Source organism: Talpa europaea (genome assembly GCF_964194135.1).
Source record: "Talpa europaea genome assembly, chromosome: 13".
Lineage (NCBI taxonomy): Eukaryota > Metazoa > Chordata > Mammalia > Eulipotyphla > Talpidae > Talpa > Talpa europaea.
Genome location: NC_140080.1, coordinates 56,668,235 through 56,686,570, shown reverse-complemented (window position 1 = coordinate 56,686,570; position 18,336 = coordinate 56,668,235). Strand labels below are relative to the sequence as shown.

The window sequence follows — 18,336 nt, the reverse complement described above, 5'->3', positions numbered from 1 at the left end:
CATGAAATTTGAGGGAAAGCTACATAATAGTTTCTATTATTTTTAATTTTTTTTCAAAACTGATTTTTTCTAGCCATTTAATTTTCACATTGAAAATAAAATTTGAATATGTATATATTCCCACCAAATGAAGTAATTATTCTACATTAAGATATTTTTACTCACTAAGTTTTGGTGTTACGTGCTCTCTTTTTGCTTTCTGTTTTATGCATTATTTTTAATTTTATGTTTCTTTCTTTTTAACTCCAGAATTAAATAGCCACCATGTCGAGCAAAAAAGCAAAGACCAAGACCACCAAGAAGCGCCCCCAGCGCGCTACATCTAATGTGTTTGCCATGTTTGACCAGTCACAGATTCAGGAATTCAAAGAGGCCTTCAACATGATTGATCAGAACAGAGATGGTTTCATTGACAAGGAAGATTTGCATGACATGCTTGCTTCTCTAGGTAGACTTCTTTTTTTATATATATATATATATATATATATATATATATACATTTAAAATATAATTGCATGGCTTCAAAAACATTTGGAGAATCAAGGAGCTCTCCACATTCTGAGTAATATCAAGATATAAAGCAATTTATTCCTAAGCTTTTGCTGGAGAATAGAAATTATAATGGTGTTCCCTTTCATGCCTTGACCTTTTGAAATTTGTTTTTGTTGTTTCAGTTTTTTTCCCCAATGCCTTTGACCTGTATATCTTCTTTGACCCTTTTTTCCTTCCCCTTCTTGAAATCCTAACTTTAGAAACTATATTTATAAGTATTTTACTTGGTTGAATCATTTACTTTGTAATGTATACTTGTCTTAGTCATTTTGATGTACCTTACTACACATAATTCCCTTGAACTTCCATTTTGCTGTAAATGGCAACATTCCATCTTTCCTTATGGCTAACTAGTATTCTATAGTGCATATATACTACATCTTGATCCAGTCATCTATTGATGGGCATTTAGGTTGCTTTCAGTTTCTAGCTATGTAAATAATGCTGCAGTAAACCTTGTAGAGCATATAGTTTTTTGAGTTGATGGTCTCACATTCTTTGGATAGCTACTCAAGAGTGGAATTGCTGGGTCATGCAGTATTTCCATTTTTTTAGCTTTTTAAGGTAAATCCATATGGTGTTTCAGTTTACATTCCCACCAACAGTGTAAAAGGATTCCCCTATCTCCACACCTTTCTAGCACTTGTAGATTTTTTTTTTTTAAATATGTGCCATTGTCATGGAAGCAAAGCTTTTTAATTTTCAGGAACCACAATTGCTTATATTTGCTTTACTTCCCTTACTGTAGGGTTTGAGACTCCAAAAACATACTTATTGTTGATGTCATTGGACATATTGCCAATGTTTTCTTCTATTTATTTTTTTGTTGCAGATCTTGTATCTAAATCTTTTAATTCACTTGTAATTTATTTTTGTGCTTGGAGTTAAAGAATGATCCAATTTCATTCTTTTATGTGTGACTTTCTGGTTTTCCTAGTACCATTTCCTGCTACCTAGTATGAGGCTCTTTTTTCCTCTTTGGTATGGTCATGACTGCTTTATCATAAATTACGTGTTGGTATATACATATATGTGGATTTATTTGAGCTTTCAGTTCTGTTCCATTGATTCTTGTGTCTGTTTTCATGCCAATATCATTGTTTTTGTTTGTTTGCTTTTTTTAAGAAATTTTATATGTAACTAACTGCACAGATGTTTAACCATCAGCTGAATTACCATCTCCTGTGTGCTTCGTGACTAGCATGTTCTATGGTAACTAGTTATGAATAAATGATGGATAGATTTTATTTTTTTATGAACCAAAGGAATACTGCTTTTCTTAAATATATTTACCATCTACTTAGAGCATTTCATACACTATGAACAATTACTGAAGAAACTCTCTTGTGAAGATTTAAATTATAATTGTAGTATCAAGAAATTAAAACATAAAGTACTATGTTCTTTACTAGTCCCATTCAGCCAGGGGAAATAATTCAAAGGTTGAATGCTACTAACAAAACTAACTTCCAAAAATCAACCAAGTGCAGGCATTGTGTGCAAAAACTTAAACTATACTACATGGTAAATGTTTTCATTGAAAAAAACTATGAAGCTTTAAGAGAGACATTTTTATATGTAATATAAATCAGCACAGGTTAGCAAAATTGCCTTTCTTCAATTGAAATTGTGTGGTTTGATTTCTGTCTTTAGAACCAGTGCTCAAAGGAAATTGTATATGAATATGTTTTGTTGCCTTGGAATTAATAAAGTTTTCTGAAGGTTAAAAAGGACCATGCGGAGAATAGACCACAAAAAAAAAGAAAAAAAAAAAAAGGAACCGGGGTGTGAGAGGATTCACCACCAAAGACAGAGTTGGGAACAGAACAGGCGGATTGACTGAAATACACTGCTGAGGGGAGCAGCGGGCAAATCAGGAGAGGTCTTCTGTGCCATGTAGGTCACCTACCTGGCCAGGGATTGAACTGGTGATGCAGTGGCTGCAAATCGCTGCATAGTGCTGTGTCTTAACCCCTTGTGCCACCAGGGAGGCCCTGCCATATTGTTTTTTTTTTGTTTTTTTTTTTTAAAGATTTATTATTTATTTATTTATTTGTACAAGCACTGGGTACAGTCAGAAGCGCGGGAGGGTGAGAGAATTCACCAGAGTCAGAGCGGGGAACAGAGCAGGCAGAAGGACCGAAGTACACTGCTGAGGGGAGCAGTGGGCGGCAGGAGGGGTCTGCGCGCCATGTGGGACCCTCCTCCGGTAGCCGGGGAGCAGCCGGGGATCGAACCGGCGCCGCAGAGGCCGCGGGCAGCCTCGCAACCCAGCGCTCAACCGCTGCGCCACCTGGGAGGCCCACCTGCCATATTGTTTTAATTACTGTTTCTTTGTAGCATAGTTTAAAGTCAGGACTTGTAATGCCTTCATTTCCTTATTTCTCAGGATTGCTTTTGCTATTTGAAGGTTTTTATAATTTTTTATAAGTTTCATATTTATATATTACATATATTAAGCCATTCTTGTATTCCTGGAGTAAATTCTACTTGATTGTGATATATAATCCTTGTAATATTAAATTCAGTTTTTTTTATATATTCTTTATATGCTTACTCCCCAAAATAAAAATTCAGCACTCTATGAATCTTTTTTTATGTGATAGACAAATATATAAATACATATAGACAAATATACAAATATACCTCTTCTTGTCTCAGAGGTCTGTTGAGAGCTATCTGGTTGGGAAGTGTCATATTAGAGTTTGACCAGCTATAAGAGGATAAACCTGCAGGAGTGGGGACCTGGCAGATACTGTGGCCAGGCAGGCATCTTCTGCCATTAGCTAAATAGTACACTTTTGTTAGGTGAAAAGCCAGGGGATAGCAGGCAGTTCGATTTTCAAATAAAAAGCATAACTAATAGTATAGTAAATAATAAAGATTGAGAATAGATTATTAATAGGACTAATAATAACGATTGTCTCCGGGGGAATAAATGCAGTGCTACTAGAAATATGAACAAGGATATTCACAATTTGATTTATACTTTTTTTTGTAACTAAAGAAAACAAAATAGATATCAGATTTAAAGCAAGAAATCTGCTCTTTGTGGTTTTGGTTAGATGAGTATTCATTTATTATTTATTGTCTGGATTTATTCTTGTTTATTTTGATCTAAAAAGAAGGAAAGGAAGTTAGGTACTCCATGTTCCGTCCCCATGTTGTCCCCCATCTGAACACTGATTTTACACTTGGGAAGAAAGGAATGGCTAGTATTTGAATTCTAGATAGGCCAAAGTGACTGGTCTGGCAAAGGGGCTTTAGGCAGGAAGACGCCTGCAGTTAGGCTCTGTATTCTGGAGTGTTCTTGTGCTTGATTGTTAGCCAGAAAGGGCAGTTCAAGGGCCAGAGAATTAAGAGAAAGGACTTTTTTCTCCCTTTTAGTAACCACAACCGGCTAGCTTTTATTCCTTTATCTTTTTTGTTCTTTGAATATATTATTTTGCATTTTTTGCAACTAAATAAGGTTGAAAGAACTGTGTAAGGAGAGCAGGTACATCCTTTACCCAGATTCATCAATTTTTAACATTTTGCCATATTTCTTTTATTGGAGTGAGAGTTGTTTCAAGGTACTAATCTAATTTGTTGACTTGCAAGTAGAATGCATCCTTTTGTTTTTCACACTCAGAATAAGCTAAGTGAACCCTTTTGGGCAAGTCACTACTGAAGAAAGCCACTGAGGAAAATTGAGGGATTTAGTTGTATTCCAAAGATTGAGCCCTCAAAACTGTATCCTGCCCAAGTAAATTTTTGTTAGATGAATGAATGATGGTAGACTAAGATATCGACTTTGCATCTTCCTTTTTGGGGAATAATTATATTGGATGCCTGTATTGGAGTGGGCATCCAATATAGGGCATAGCTTAAACCAGTTCACTGTACATCTGTGTGCTTTGTGTACCCATGTTCTCTTGGCACCTTTGGGCTACTCTTTTGGGTTTTAAAATTTGCTGCAAGAGAGAGGTGTTAAAAATGAAGAAGAAATTCGATCTTGGGCCTCCCCGGTGGCACAGTGGAGCGCTGGGTTGCGAAGCTGCCCGCGGCCTCTGCAGCGCCGGTTTGATCCCCGGCTGCTCCCCGGCCACCGAAGGAGGGTCCCACATGGCGCGCAGACCTCGCCTGCCGCCCGCTGCTCCCCTCAGCAGTGTACTTCGGTCCTTCTGCCTGCTGCTCCCCGCTCTGGCTCTGGTGAATTCTCTCACCCTCCCGCGCTTCTGACTGTACCCAGTGCATGTATAAACAAAACAAACAAACAAACAAATAAATAAAACATGCCTCTATTAAAAAAAAATTCGATCTTTTAGCTATTTTCACTTATTCCATGATTTTTGAAAGTTTTTTAGATTAACTTTTGTATTGTTAATGTTGAGTTGGTATAGTGACGAGTGTAATGCAATAAGACATACCCACTTGGCATTTACATTTTACCTAAATTCCCAGAATTAAAAGTTACATATGAACCATAATTCTAGATTTGGCTATCATTAGCACTGGGTTGACTGTAATATTGAGATGTTCTCTTAGATACGGCTATTTAACTTATACATGTTCTTTTCATGTAGAATCATACAAGGTTAATGTTGAAGGGGTTCAACCAGTTCAATTTACTGATCATGAAAGAAAACCCGGGATAGTGGCCACATTCCTCCAAGTCACACAACAAATGGCAGAACTGGAATGCAGCCCACTGATCCAGACCCTTCCTTCAATGATGCTTTCCCCACATACAGGGCCTCAAAAATGCTTGGACGGGGAGGAGCTGTTTATTAACTCCCAACATGTGTGGTCTCTCCATGGGGATTTCTTCCAACTTCAAGGGAAGGAGCAAGTGAGGGTGTTCCCTTACCACCATATTAGAAGAGAGAGAAGTGTTTCAGTTGAAACTAGGTTAAGATTTCCTATTACAAACAATACTAAACAAGACTACATTTCAGTGACACAAACACGTAAACAGTGTTTAGGGTTATATTTGGCAGCTGAATAGTTCATGACATTGTTCAAAAGGAGCTACAAATCTAATCTAACTTGATAGTTTTAAATGACCAACTTATAAATGAAAAACTTAAAGCATACCAATTCCTAAGCAATTGTACTACAATTGAAAATATAAATATTTAGATATTTTGAATAACTGGCATTAAAATTATCTCCAATGGACCTTTAATGTTATCATTATTTTAAGATGTAATAATGTGGTATTACCTAGTACTTAGTTTCAAGTATTTGTTTTGTTTTAATTAAAAATTGTGAAGGAAAAGTTGCATAAAGTTATCTGTGAATGAACAACATTCAACTTCAGCCCCAAATGCATTTTTGTAATATATCAGATTTTCTAAATTGTCAAAAGTTGTGATTTTTAAATGTTCTCAAAGTAAATTAAATGAAAAATTAATTTCAGATCCTCCCTGGTGGCCTACGGGTTATAATAACCCGTAGAAGCAATAACAAAATAATTGCTTCTTAAAATTCTTTGTCCTTGGGCCTTCCCTGATGGCACAGGCGTTGAGCGCCGCGCTGTGAAGCTGTACGCAGCCTCTGCAGCGCTGGTTGGATCCTGGCTGGCCGAGAGGGTCCCACATGGCGAAGCAGACCTCTCCTGTCTCGCCTGCTGCTCCTTTCAGCAGTGTATTTCATCAGTCTGCCTGTTCTGTTCCCCTCTCTGTCTCTGGTGAATCCTCTCACCCTCCTGTGCATCTGGCCTGTACCCCAGTTCTTGTATAAATAAATCTTTAAAAAAAAAAAATTCTTTGTCCTTAAATGTTAAAATATGAAATCTTACAGGGAAGAATCCAACAGATGCATACCTTGATGCCATGATGAATGAGGCTCCAGGGCCCATAAATTTCACCATGTTCCTCACGATGTTTGGTGAGAAGTTAAATGGCACAGATCCAGAAGATGTGATCAGAAATGCTTTTGCTTGCTTTGATGAAGAAGCTACTGGTAAGTGCCCTATCTTCAACCTCATTCCATAGCTTTGTAAAAATACTTTTTAGGAAATGAAAACATGGTAAAATATAAATTTTTAAAAAAGGGATAATGGGAAACTATTATTTACAACAGGACAGTGTAACAAAATAGCTAGGACACAGGTATGTGGGTCATAAAGTTTGTGCTGTTAATATTTGAATTTAGTTCCGAGCTCCCTGAAGGCCAAAGGGGGAATTGACCCTTAAATAGCATTTCTTAGATATTAAAAACTGCTTTTTCAAGAAATGTTTAATCTCACCAAAAAGGATAGATAATATCAACATTTACAATCCTAGTTTTTTCTCATTTTAAAATGTGTAAAGTCTAACTAGTCACTTTTCTTACTTTTTTCCTTTTCTATCAGCCCTCAACTGAGCTGCCCACACCACTCCTCAGATATACCTTGCACCCTCCTGTCCCCATCTCTACCTTTAAAATATACCATTCTTCTTGCACAATTGCTCTTGACAACACTGCCCTTTTTTGAGTGGGCTGTTTCCCATTCCCTTAAAAATGTCTGAAATTCAGGATTTTTTTTCTTCCTATGGAAAACGCTTGTGTCAGATTAATTTTGCAAGCATACAATTTATTTATTTATTTATTTTAAAGATTTGTTTATTTATGCATACAAGAACTGGAGTGTAAGCCAGAGGAGTGTGGAGAGTAAGAAGATTCACCAGAGAGAGTGGGGAGCAGAACAGTTAGATCTACTAAAAGACACTGCTGAGGGCAGCAGCGAGTGAGTCAGGAGAGGTCTGCTGCGCCATGTGGGTTGCTCCCTGGTGGGATGGAGATCGAACTCATGCTGCAGTGGCTGGTAATAGCTTGATAGCACTGTCTTTAACCGCTGCGCCACCAGGGAGGCCCAAACGTATAAATTATTAATGAGTTTTTACACAATGTAATCTAATATTAGTAAAGAACACTAAAAGTAAGTGAACATCATAACACCATAGTTGCATGTTTTCGGGCCTCCCCGGTGGTGCAGCGGTTGAGCGCTGGGTTGCGAAGCTGCCCGCGGCCTCTGCGGCGCCGGTTCGATCCCCGGCTGCTCCCCGGCCACCTGAGGAGGGTCCCACATGGCGCGCAGACATCTCCTGCCGCCCGCTGCTCCCCTCAGCAGTGTACTTTGGTCCCTCCGCCTGCTCTGCTGCTCCCCGCTCTGGCTCTGGTGAATTCTCTCACCCTCCCGCGCTTCTGACTGTACCCAGTGCATGTATAAACAAAACAAACAAATAAATAAATAAATAAAACATGCCTCTATTTAAAAAAAAAAAAATAGTTGCATGTTTTCTTAGTTTACTCATTTAATTTGTTCATGTGAATATGGATATTCAGAAATATTTTATAAGATTGACCCAGTTTAGAAATGGACCATTAAAATGTCAGGAAATATTCATGACTCCCTTCTCTCTTCTGCCTTCCAGGCACCATTCAGGAAGATTACCTGCGAGAGCTGCTGACAACCATGGGAGATCGGTTTACAGACGAGGAAGTGGATGAGCTGTACAGGGAGGCACCGATTGACAAAAAGGGAAATTTCAATTACATCGAGTTCACCCGTATCCTTAAACATGGAGCAAAAGACAAGGACGACTGAAAGAACTTATGCTAAAACCTTCCAGTTACTGTGTCTTACCTGTTTTATCTCCCTCTATCTCCCAGACACTTTCCCCTGCCCTCATAGACCTGTTGCATGCAGCTTATTTTCACAGCTTTGCCTCTTCTTTTTGATGTATTTATTCTAGATCTTTCTGCTACTTAGCACTTGTATAATCAGACTGCAAATGGGGATGAGGTTGTAAATTGTATTGAAAAAGAGATTTTGAATAAAAATCAACAAATGTGAAAGCCTAGGAAAATATATTTCGGTATTTCTGGTTTTGCTGGATTTTTACACTTTTATATAATAAAAATGCTATTTTTAAATAAAGATTATGCTGGCTCAAATGGAATATAATAGAAAGTTAAACAAGTGGTAGTTGGGGGTAGTTCTTTTTTCAAATTTTCAACTTAATACAATTTAGATTTCATGGTAGAACTAATTTTTCATATATGGAACAGTGTTCTTCAGAACATTGAAGTACAAGTTAACATAATTATGCAGTAAAAACTAATTATGCCTTAGTTGTTTTTCCTAGTAAGTCAAATGTTTTAACTATTGAATGATAATGGAATGTATCTCTAAGATTCTAAGATTTCTCTAAGATTCTAAGATGAGACAGAATTTTGAAGAATAATTATTGAACATTTACTGTGTATAAAGCATTGCAATATGATTTCATTAATCTTCCTTACAACCTTGTGAGGTAGATTATCATTAGCCTGGTATTTTAAGGGGATTGGGGAACATGGACTCTGCTCCATGAAGTTGAGTAATTAATCAGTACCTATTAGTGAGAATTTTGGCACTGGAACCATTATGCTGTCCTTATGAAAGACCCCAAATGCCTAAAAGATCAAGATTTTCCGTGACATTGTAACATTTCTGTAGTCATTGAAATTGAAGATAATTTGGGGAAGTTACTTGAGCAGAATTTTGGAAAATTCTGGGTAAAAATGTAGAAAATACAAGATCATAAGAAAAATAATCTTTTGAAGGCAGTTAATGTGGTATAAGCTGTAGGAAAGGACTGGACAACAGACAAGGCTGCTATGAGCTCATTTAAAATCCTCAGGCCAACCAATATGAAAAGTAGAAGAGAAAAAATCTAAAGAAGAAAAAAATTCACTAAAAATTTACCCTATGCTCAATACCCATTCCTGCTCTTAATGTTGTATTGGTATTTTATCTGCTTAAAATCAGTGTATTTATATTTAATATCTGTGCTTTAAAACAGCGTAAAAAAGAAATCCTGTTACTTGCTATCACTTACATTTTCTGGGCTACATTTTTATCATCTTTAAAATGAGAGCACTGATCCACTCTTGTGGTCTATTGCAATCCTTTGAAGTTTATGAGAGCTTTAACACTTGTTATCCAATCCTTGCTGCCCAAAAGGCAGGTAAGGCAGGTGTTATTCCACTTGAAAAATGAGAGCCGAAATTTAAAAAAGCCAAAACACCTGATCAAGATCCCACAAATATAAGAATCTTCATCTGGTTCTCTTTTCCACTTAGAAGTCACCATGCAGTGTCAAAACCAGGTGAAAAAACAGTATGTTCAGGGATGGAAAAATAGAGTGGGATAATCTTGGTCATCATTAAATCATATTTATCAGTCACTGCTAGTGTTGGGGATGACTAGGGGGCAGGACAGACATAGATGCTGTCCTCTTGGAATCAGAGAGGATTAATAAGCCATCTCAAGTATTGGGCAACGATGAACTGAGCAAGTATAGCAGAAGGCTTCTGAGATGTGACATTAAGCTGAGATCTGAATGACAAGGAGGTTCCCATGTGACTGGCAGGGCATGGCAAGAGCACCCAATGGGAAGGACAAGAGGATGGTAGTTGCTGAGCACTTAAGTGCAGATTTAAGGCTTTGGGCAGGGAAGAAATGAGCTGCTTTTAAAAACTCGACCTTGTTGTGTATAAGACAGAGGGCAAGTGTAGAAGCAAGAAGGCTTCCAGTTAGGTTATTTCTTTGTCCAGGTGAGATACAGGGGCAAGTTGGATTTGGGAAATTGCCGCGGTCATAAAATCTCGCCTAAGCTCCAACCCTGCCTTTGTTACCATCGCTCTGGCATTATTTTAACAGTTAAAATAATCTGCTCTTAAACCCAGATTTGAAAGACTGGAGGGGGTGGAGCATTTAGATTTTCAAGATTAAAACAACAAAAAACCTCAGTTTCTTAAATGTTTTTTGCTGACCTGACATATCCCAGTAACATATCTCTGTTACGTATATTATCAATAAAGAACATTGTAGAATGCAGTGCTATAAGGCATGTAGGTTAGGAACTTGTTCCTCTCTGGTGTCCAATAAATATGACAATGTAAACTCGTGACTAATTAATATCTTTCTCTTTTTCAGAACCACGTAATAATGGTCTATATTGACAATTGATCCATTGGCCATAGCAGTGGGAGTGTGTGTGTGTGTGTGTGTGTGTGTGTAATCACATCATTTAAAACTGTAGTGAGCATTTACTATGTGCTAAACATGTTCCATTACCACCTTTGGAGGTAGGTATTTTTATTACCCCTTTTCAAAGATGAAATTCCAAGGAGTAAGGAAGTAACTCCCAAGATTATACAACAAGTAAGCAATGGGACTATAATTTGAGTCAAGCCCCAGAAATTGCCCTCCCAGAAAAATAATTTTTGCAAATAACACCACTAATTTCATGGACCATCACAGAGCAGTGTAAAAAGAATTATTACATTTCATCCTCAAAATTCTAGGAGATTGCAGGTGAGAATGCCAAGTTTCTGCAATTATTTGCCTAGCTCAACTTTCTATAACTAGTAGTATCAGCACTAGAACAAGCTTCTGAGTTTTTAAAGTGAGATAGGGTGATTCTCATTATATATCTAGAATTTCCTAATTAATACCTGTAGCCTAGTCAAAATTTTTTCTAATTTATAAATTTATGTAGTAATAGCTTCAGCAGCTTGTACTAAAATTGGAATGATACAGAGATTAGCATGACTCCTGTGTGAGGAAGTCATGCAAATTCATGAATCAGCCCATATTTAAAAGAAAATTATATACGATATATAGCATAAGAAATCCATTAATGTTTACAAAAATAAATTATATTTAATTACACATTTAATGAATGATTTAGCCTGATGAAATAATTGTACTAATAAATTCAGTAATATGTGAATAATGAATTTGAATAATTAATTTGAATCATTTGAATAATGAATTTCCTTGATTATAAATTTTTTTACATTTTCATGTTTTTGAAAGCAGAATATTATCAATGTCTATATTTAATATTATTTATTCCAAAAGGTAATTATATTAATGTTGCCTCAAAATTGATAAGTATTAAACGATATGAGACAATCTCTGAACTGTAACAAACTACTGAAACATCTAGTGTGAATAGACTTCATGAATATGTCATCTGGAAAATCTGAATGAATATGTGAAAGTTTATAATATACTGACATTTTGAAAAAAGGTTTCTCAGACAGAAAAATACTGAGGCTCACATATTCCACACATCACATTGCACTTGGAATCTCTTAGGTGAATTTCTTTCATAACAGAACACTTGTTAAATAATTTTAGAGACAAAAAATAGAAGCGCCACTAGATGGCACTATTATTCTTAGCACTGTCATAATTTATTTCATAATGAACTTGAAGGTGATAAAAGCAGCCTGAGAGCTTTGGTCCCAACAAGGCTTTTACTTTGTCAAGGTTGTTTCTTAAAGAGAGAAATGATGACAAAGTCGAGAAAAGTGAAATTCGTACTATTTCATGAATCCCTAAGTATAAGGAGTAATCTGTAAGACTTTTTCACAATGTGGTCAATGAATCAATCATTCTTTCACTTACAAATATATATTGAGTATCTGGAAAGTCCCAGAACATTTGTTGTTTTAGGATTTATTTATTTTTATGCATACAAGAACTGGGGTACAGGCCAGAATTGTAGGGGGTGAGAGGATTCAGCAGAGACAGTAGGGAACAGAACAGGCAGATTGAGTGAAATACACTGCTGAGGGAAGCAGTGGGCAAGTCAGGAGAGGTCTGCTGCGCCATGTGGGTAACTCCCTGGCCAGGGATCAAACTCATGCTGCAGTGGCTGCATATAGCTTCATAGTTTGTGTCTTAACCCCCTGCACCACCAGGGAGTCCCCCAGAATCTTTTTGGTGAAAGTAAAATCCTGGGCCTTCCCCTTCTAGGGCCTGACTCCTTCACTTACTGACCAGAACATCTCATTCAAGTCATTAATATTATTATCACTTCTATTTTATTTTTTTTAAGATTTATTTATAGATTTAAGAACTGGGGTATAGGCCATAGTTGCGGGGGGGGGGGTGAGTGGATTCACCAGAGACAGAGTGGGGAGCAGAACAGGCAGAATGACTGAAATACACTGTTGAGGGGAGCAGCCAGGTGAGTCAGGAGAGGTCTGCGGTGCATATGTGGGTCAGTTCCCTGGCATCAAGCTTGTACTGCAGTGGCTGCTGATAGCTTCATAGTGCTGAGATTCAACCTCTTGTGCCACCAGAGAGGCCCATTTTATGCTTATTTTAGAGAAGTTTACAAAATTAAGTGTGTTATTTATGTCCGGAATCTTCCAGATAGCAAGATGAATGTCCACTTACTGAAAGGCATCTTGAGAGAGAAATTTCCACTTCTCAAAACAGAAGACTAAGGCCCCAAAGTCTCCCAAATCTCCCTTTGAGTTATCACAGCTTGTGTGGCAGGAAAAAACCTCCTCATCTAGGCTCCTTCTGAGCATTATGGCTTCAGCCTTCACCATAGTTTGTCAGGCAGCAGAATCTACCCAACTCCAGAATTTTTCTCTTTGTCTTTAAATTGCCCTTGAGTTCAGCTCCAATCTCTCCCTTTCCCCCTTGCAGTGTTTTCATACCTTAGGGGCCCAAACCTTGAATATAAATACAAAAAGACAAGAATCTGTAACCTGAGAAGCAAACGGAACAATGCTTACATTCATGGGAATAAATAGAGCAATCTCAGGAAACAAGGTAATGGCAAATTTTAGTCAGTGATTCTAAGAAAATTTCCCAAGCAAAAGAGATTTTGGGGCCTCCCTGGTGGCGCAAGAGGTTAAGCGTCAGCAACAGGAAGCTGTCAGCAGCTACAGCAGCAATCCCTAACCAGGGAGGTGACCCACATGGCTCAGCAGACCTCTCCTGTCTCTCCTGCTGCTCCCCTCAGCAGTATATTTCAGTGGATCTGCCTGTTCTGCTCCCCATTCTCTCTCTGGTGAATCCTGTCACCCCCCACCTCCCACCTCTGGCCTACACCCCAGCTGTAGTATGCATAAATAAATAAATCTTTTTTAAAAAGAGAGAGGGGGGCCTCCCCGGTGGCACAGCAGTTGAGTGCTGGGTTGCGAAGCTGCCCGCAGCCCCTGCAGCGGCGGTTCGATCCCCGGCTGCTCCCCAGCCACCGGAGGAGGGTCCCACATGGTGCGCAGACCTCTCCTGCCGCCCGCTGCTCCCCTCAGCAGTGTACTTCGGTCCTTCTGCCTGCTCTGCTCCCTGCTCTGGCTCTGGTGAATTCTCTCACCTTCCCGCGCTTCTGACTGTACCCAGTGCTTGTATAAATAAATTAATAAAAAAAAAAAATAAAAAGAGAGAGGGACTGCCTGGTGGCGCATATGGTTAAGTATCAGCACTAGGAAGCTATCCACAGCCACTGCAGCTCGAGTTCGATCCCCGGCCAGGGAGGTAACCCACATGGCGCAGCAGACCTCTCCTGTCTTGCCCACTGCTCCCCGTAGCAGTGTATTTCAGTCAGTCTGCCTGTTCTGCTTCCCACTCTGTTTCTGGTGAATCCTCTCACCACCCGCACCTCTGGTCTCTACCCCAGTTCTTCTACATAAAAATAAATAAAATCTTTAAAAATAAATAAAAACCAAAACATCTAAGAATCATCATAACAAAATAATATATTCTATAAGAGAGAGTAATCTAAAAGCAGTCCCCTAAAGACTGATAACTGTGCCATCCTTAAATTCTTGATCTGCCTCACTTTATCTTCCCTTCCTAACTATCCACCACTGGACTCCATGCTCCAAGCCTTACAGAGACTATTTAACTAGTTCCAACAAATGTGTAAGGTCAAATCCCAATAACATAACCTCGTCAGGCCATACGTAATTTTGCCAGTGATAATGACCCTGGACAGGGGCTATGCACAAAAGCTTTGAGCCACATGATGTCAACCAAACCTCTGACTGTCCCGTCCCCCCCGCCCCCGCCCCTTGAGGGAAGAGGGGCTGAAGATTGAGTTAAATCACATGGCCAAGTATTTGGTCAACCATGGCTACATAATGAAACCCCAATAAAATCTTTGGACATGGAAGCCTAGGTGAACCTCCTGGTTGGTAATCATATAGCATTATGCCTGGAGGGAGATGGACCCTGAGGTCATGGGTGCCTTACATTTGGGCCTTCCTCACTCCCCTCCAACCTTCCCTTCCCCCTCCCCTTATCTTATGTATCTCTCCATTTGGCTGGTCTTTTTTTTCTTTTTTTTGAAGATTGATTTATTTATCATACAAGAACTGGGGTGTAAGCCAGAGGTGCATAGTGAAAGGATTCACCAGAGAGAGTGGGGAGCAGAACAGGTGGATCTACTCAAATACGCTACTGAGGGGAGCAGCGGTGAGACAGGAGAAGTCTGCTGCACCATGTAGTTCACTTCCCTGGCTGGGGATTGAACTCTGAGGATAGCTTCATAGTGCTGAACCTTAACCCCTTGCGCCACCAGGGAGGCCCCCCATTTGGCTGGTCTTGATTTGTATCCTTTATAACAAAACTATACTTACAAGTATAATGCTTTCCTGAATTTTGTGAGTCATTCTAGCAAATGGGAGAGGAATAGTCCTTGACTATGTAGCCTGGGAGCTTTATAGCTTTATGGGTAACCCACAAGACTGGGAGCTTGTGGTTAGTGTGTGAAGTGTAGGGTGTCTGCTGGTGAACTGTGTCCTTGTATTCCAGGAGTTTGGGGACTGGCTGCTGGCTGCTCATAAATCATAACTGGAGAGATAAGAGACAGGTTGGTGGAAGGAAATCAGGTTTAATCAGGAGCTAAGAAACCTGAGGACAGGGCAGACTACCATCATAATACCATCACCCCAGACTGGGGAGAGGCAGGGACTTAGTGCGGTAGAACTAAGGAAGTGGGGAAGCTTAAGGGTCTGCTTCACTGGATTTCAAAGAAATAGATAGGATTTTCCAGGCACTGCAGTCACAAAATTTTATCTTCCAAGTTTGGATTGTCGTGGCCCCCATGGGAGGGCTTTTTACTAGGAGACTGTGGCTTAACTCTTGTCTTGCTCCTGCATCAATCTTGGTCAAGCTGACCTGGTCTAGAAATCTTCCAGGTAAGACTGAAGCTGCTGGTCCGCAGACCTCACTCACACCCGCAAACGAGATTTCCTACAGCCTGGATTTTGATGACTACATCCCCATGTCCTCTGTCTCCTCTCAACTGATGTTTAGATCTTCTACAGTAAGTGAGGGCCCTCTAGATAGAAAGAAACCTTCTCTTGTGTAACTTTTAATGTTTATTCCAAATTCTATATTTAAGGAATCTGAAAATTTTATGCTAATTTCTTTATAGTGCTGCCCACTCTTTTCTATATTTCCTCCAATTTAAAGTTTAGGCCCAGAGAATTATTCCACACAGGGCTGAGCAGGCACAGATGTTAGGAATACCCAGCAAATGACAAAGATTGAGAAACGCTATCTAGGAACAGATTACTTTATTCCTTCCTCAGAATGAACATAAAGAAATTGAATATTTGCATCCAAATAAACAGGATTTCATCAAGCACTTCTGCCAGATTGTCAAGGTGCTGACTGAGGATGAACTGGGGCACCCAGAGACAGGAGATGCTATTGCCTGACTCAAGAAGGGCCTGGAGTACACCACTACTGGAGGCAAGCAGCATGCGGCTTAGCAGTGCCGACAGCATTCCAGGAGCTGGTGGAGATAGAATGCAGGGAGCTGAGAGTCTCTGGTGGACCCTGGCTGCGGGCTGCTGTGTGGAACTGCTCCTAGCTTTCTTCCTGGTGTTAGATGGCATCATGGATTCATCCCTCACCCAAAGTGGGTGACCCTGCTGGTACCAAATGCTGGGCATAGGTTTGGATCCCATCAATGATGCTGTGCTTCTGGAAGCACGTATCTATAGCCTGCTGAAGCTCAACTGCCAGGAGTAGCGCCGTTACCTGAACTCGATGGAGCTCTTCCTGCAGAGTTCCTACCATACTGAGCTTGGACAGGCCTTGGACTTCATCACAGCCCCCCAGTACAATGTGGATCTTGGCAGATTCACTTTAAAGAGATAAAAGTCTATTGTCGGGTACAAGACTTCTTTGACCTTACTGTAGCTGCTGCTGTGTATGTGACGGGGCTCACTGGGAGCAGGAGCATGCCAATGCCAGGGAGAGCCTGCAGGAGATGGGAGAATTCTTTTAGATCTTGGGTGATGACCTTGACCTCTTTTGGGATCCCAGGAATAGCAGGATTAGCACTGACATCCAGGACAACAAAGGCAGCGGGGTGGTGGGTCAGTGACGCCAGCGGGCTTCTCTGGAACAACACGAGATCCCAGAGTAGAATAACGGGCAGAAGGAGATTGGGAATGTGGCCTGGTGATGGCACTATTTGAGATACTGAAGCCGCCAGCTGTTTCCACACATGATGAAGACAGTTAAGCCATCCTTTTATTTTTTTTTTTAAAGATTTATTTATTTATGCATACAAGAACTGGAGTGTAAGCCAGAGTTGCTGGTGGTGAGAGGATTCATCAGAGGGAGTGGGGGGCAAAACAGGCAGATGTACTGAAATACACTGCTGAGGGGAGCAGCTGGGGAGACAGAAGTCAACCACACCATGTGGGTTGCTCCTTGGCCAACTGGGAATTGAACTTGTGCTGCGTGGCTGGCAATAGTTTGATAGCGCTGTGTCTTTAACCCCTGGGCCACCAGGGAGGCCCAGTTAAGCCACCTTGTGAGTTGCATTGAGCCCTGTGCTATGACCCTGCCCCTGTCTGTCTTCCTGGGCTGTCACATGAGCTCCACAAGCAAAACAAGCGACCTAGAGACTATGAGGGTGGGGAGGAGAAGCTCTCAAACGAGTGCCTAACTTTAAATAAAAAATACGTAAGTAAACTTTGGGCCCAATTTATAACAATTCATTTAGTAAAAATACATTTCTCCAGGGAGAAAGAGCCCTGCAATATGCTTGACATGGCTGTACTTAGTTCTGGTGGACTTGTAGCTCGATATGTGGTATTTCATAATGAAGACATTAAAGCACAGTGTTGAAGCACTCCAGCGAATTCAACCTCTGGGAAAGAGTGTGGTGTTTATGATTTTATACTTGGCAACTTCAAGCATCAATTATGTTGGATCTTCACACTAATTAGATGACCATAGAATTGCCAGGCTCTGAGGGAATTGGACTTTGGACAAGAAAAATGGAAATAAAATGTGTAAATTATTTACAAGCTTCATTACTTTGTTTTCAGTCATAAAGCCAGACTTTACCAAAAAAGGGTGAAAGTGAAAATAGAAGAATTTTCGGCACAGTGGTGAGAGCTTGCTGGGCCACCATGTTCTGTGCCCTTGACCTTCCTCTCTCCTTGTCCCGACTGTCCCTGGTTTGTAACTCTAGTTTGTAGCAAACTTGGTTGTGAATGTTATCTTTATATGGGCTTCGGCTATTCAGAGGGCAAACATGGGCTTTCAAGGATTTGAGGCAACCTCCTGGTTAAAATATTTACATTACTTCCTCTTTACAGCCATATAAGCCACTGCGCACCTTGCTTTGTACTCTGCAGATAAGATTCCAGTGCTTCTTCTTGACTCCATCATTTCCTTCTGATTCTGCCAGCTGGTTCTTTCCTTTTTTTTTTTTTTTTTTTAAGATTTATTTATTTATGCATACAAGAGCTGGGGTATAGAGTGGGGAGACAGAATGGGGAGCAGAACAGGCAGATCAACTGAAATACACAGCTGAGGGGAGCAGTGGGAGAGTCAGGAGAGGTCTGCTGAGCCATGTGGGTCAGCTCCCTGGCCGGGAATGGAACTCAGGCTGCCATAGTGGGCTGTCACAGTGATAGCTCTGAAACTTAACCCTCAGGCCACCAGGGAGGTCCCCTAAAACCTAAACAAGTTTTACAGATGCTCTGATG

General features: G+C 40.0%; 1 protein-coding gene across 2 annotated transcripts; it reads left to right on the top strand.

Moving 5' to 3' along the window:
* Positions 1 to 264: 264 nt before the first annotated feature.
* Positions 265 to 8,125, top strand: LOC311183474 (myosin regulatory light chain 12B; the record flags this gene model as incomplete). Of its 2 annotated transcripts, XM_084252885.1 has the most annotated exons (3): positions 265 to 448; positions 6,337 to 6,498; positions 7,953 to 8,125. In XM_084252885.1, the coding sequence occupies 3 exons, from the start codon at positions 265 to 267 to the stop codon at positions 8,123 to 8,125; spliced, it is 519 nt and encodes a 172-aa protein (XP_084109011.1). The 2 variants fall into 2 exon arrangements, with proteins under 2 accessions (XP_084109011.1, XP_084109012.1); XM_084252886.1 differs by lacking the exon at positions 6,337 to 6,498.
* Positions 8,126 to 18,336: the final 10,211 nt, after the last annotated feature.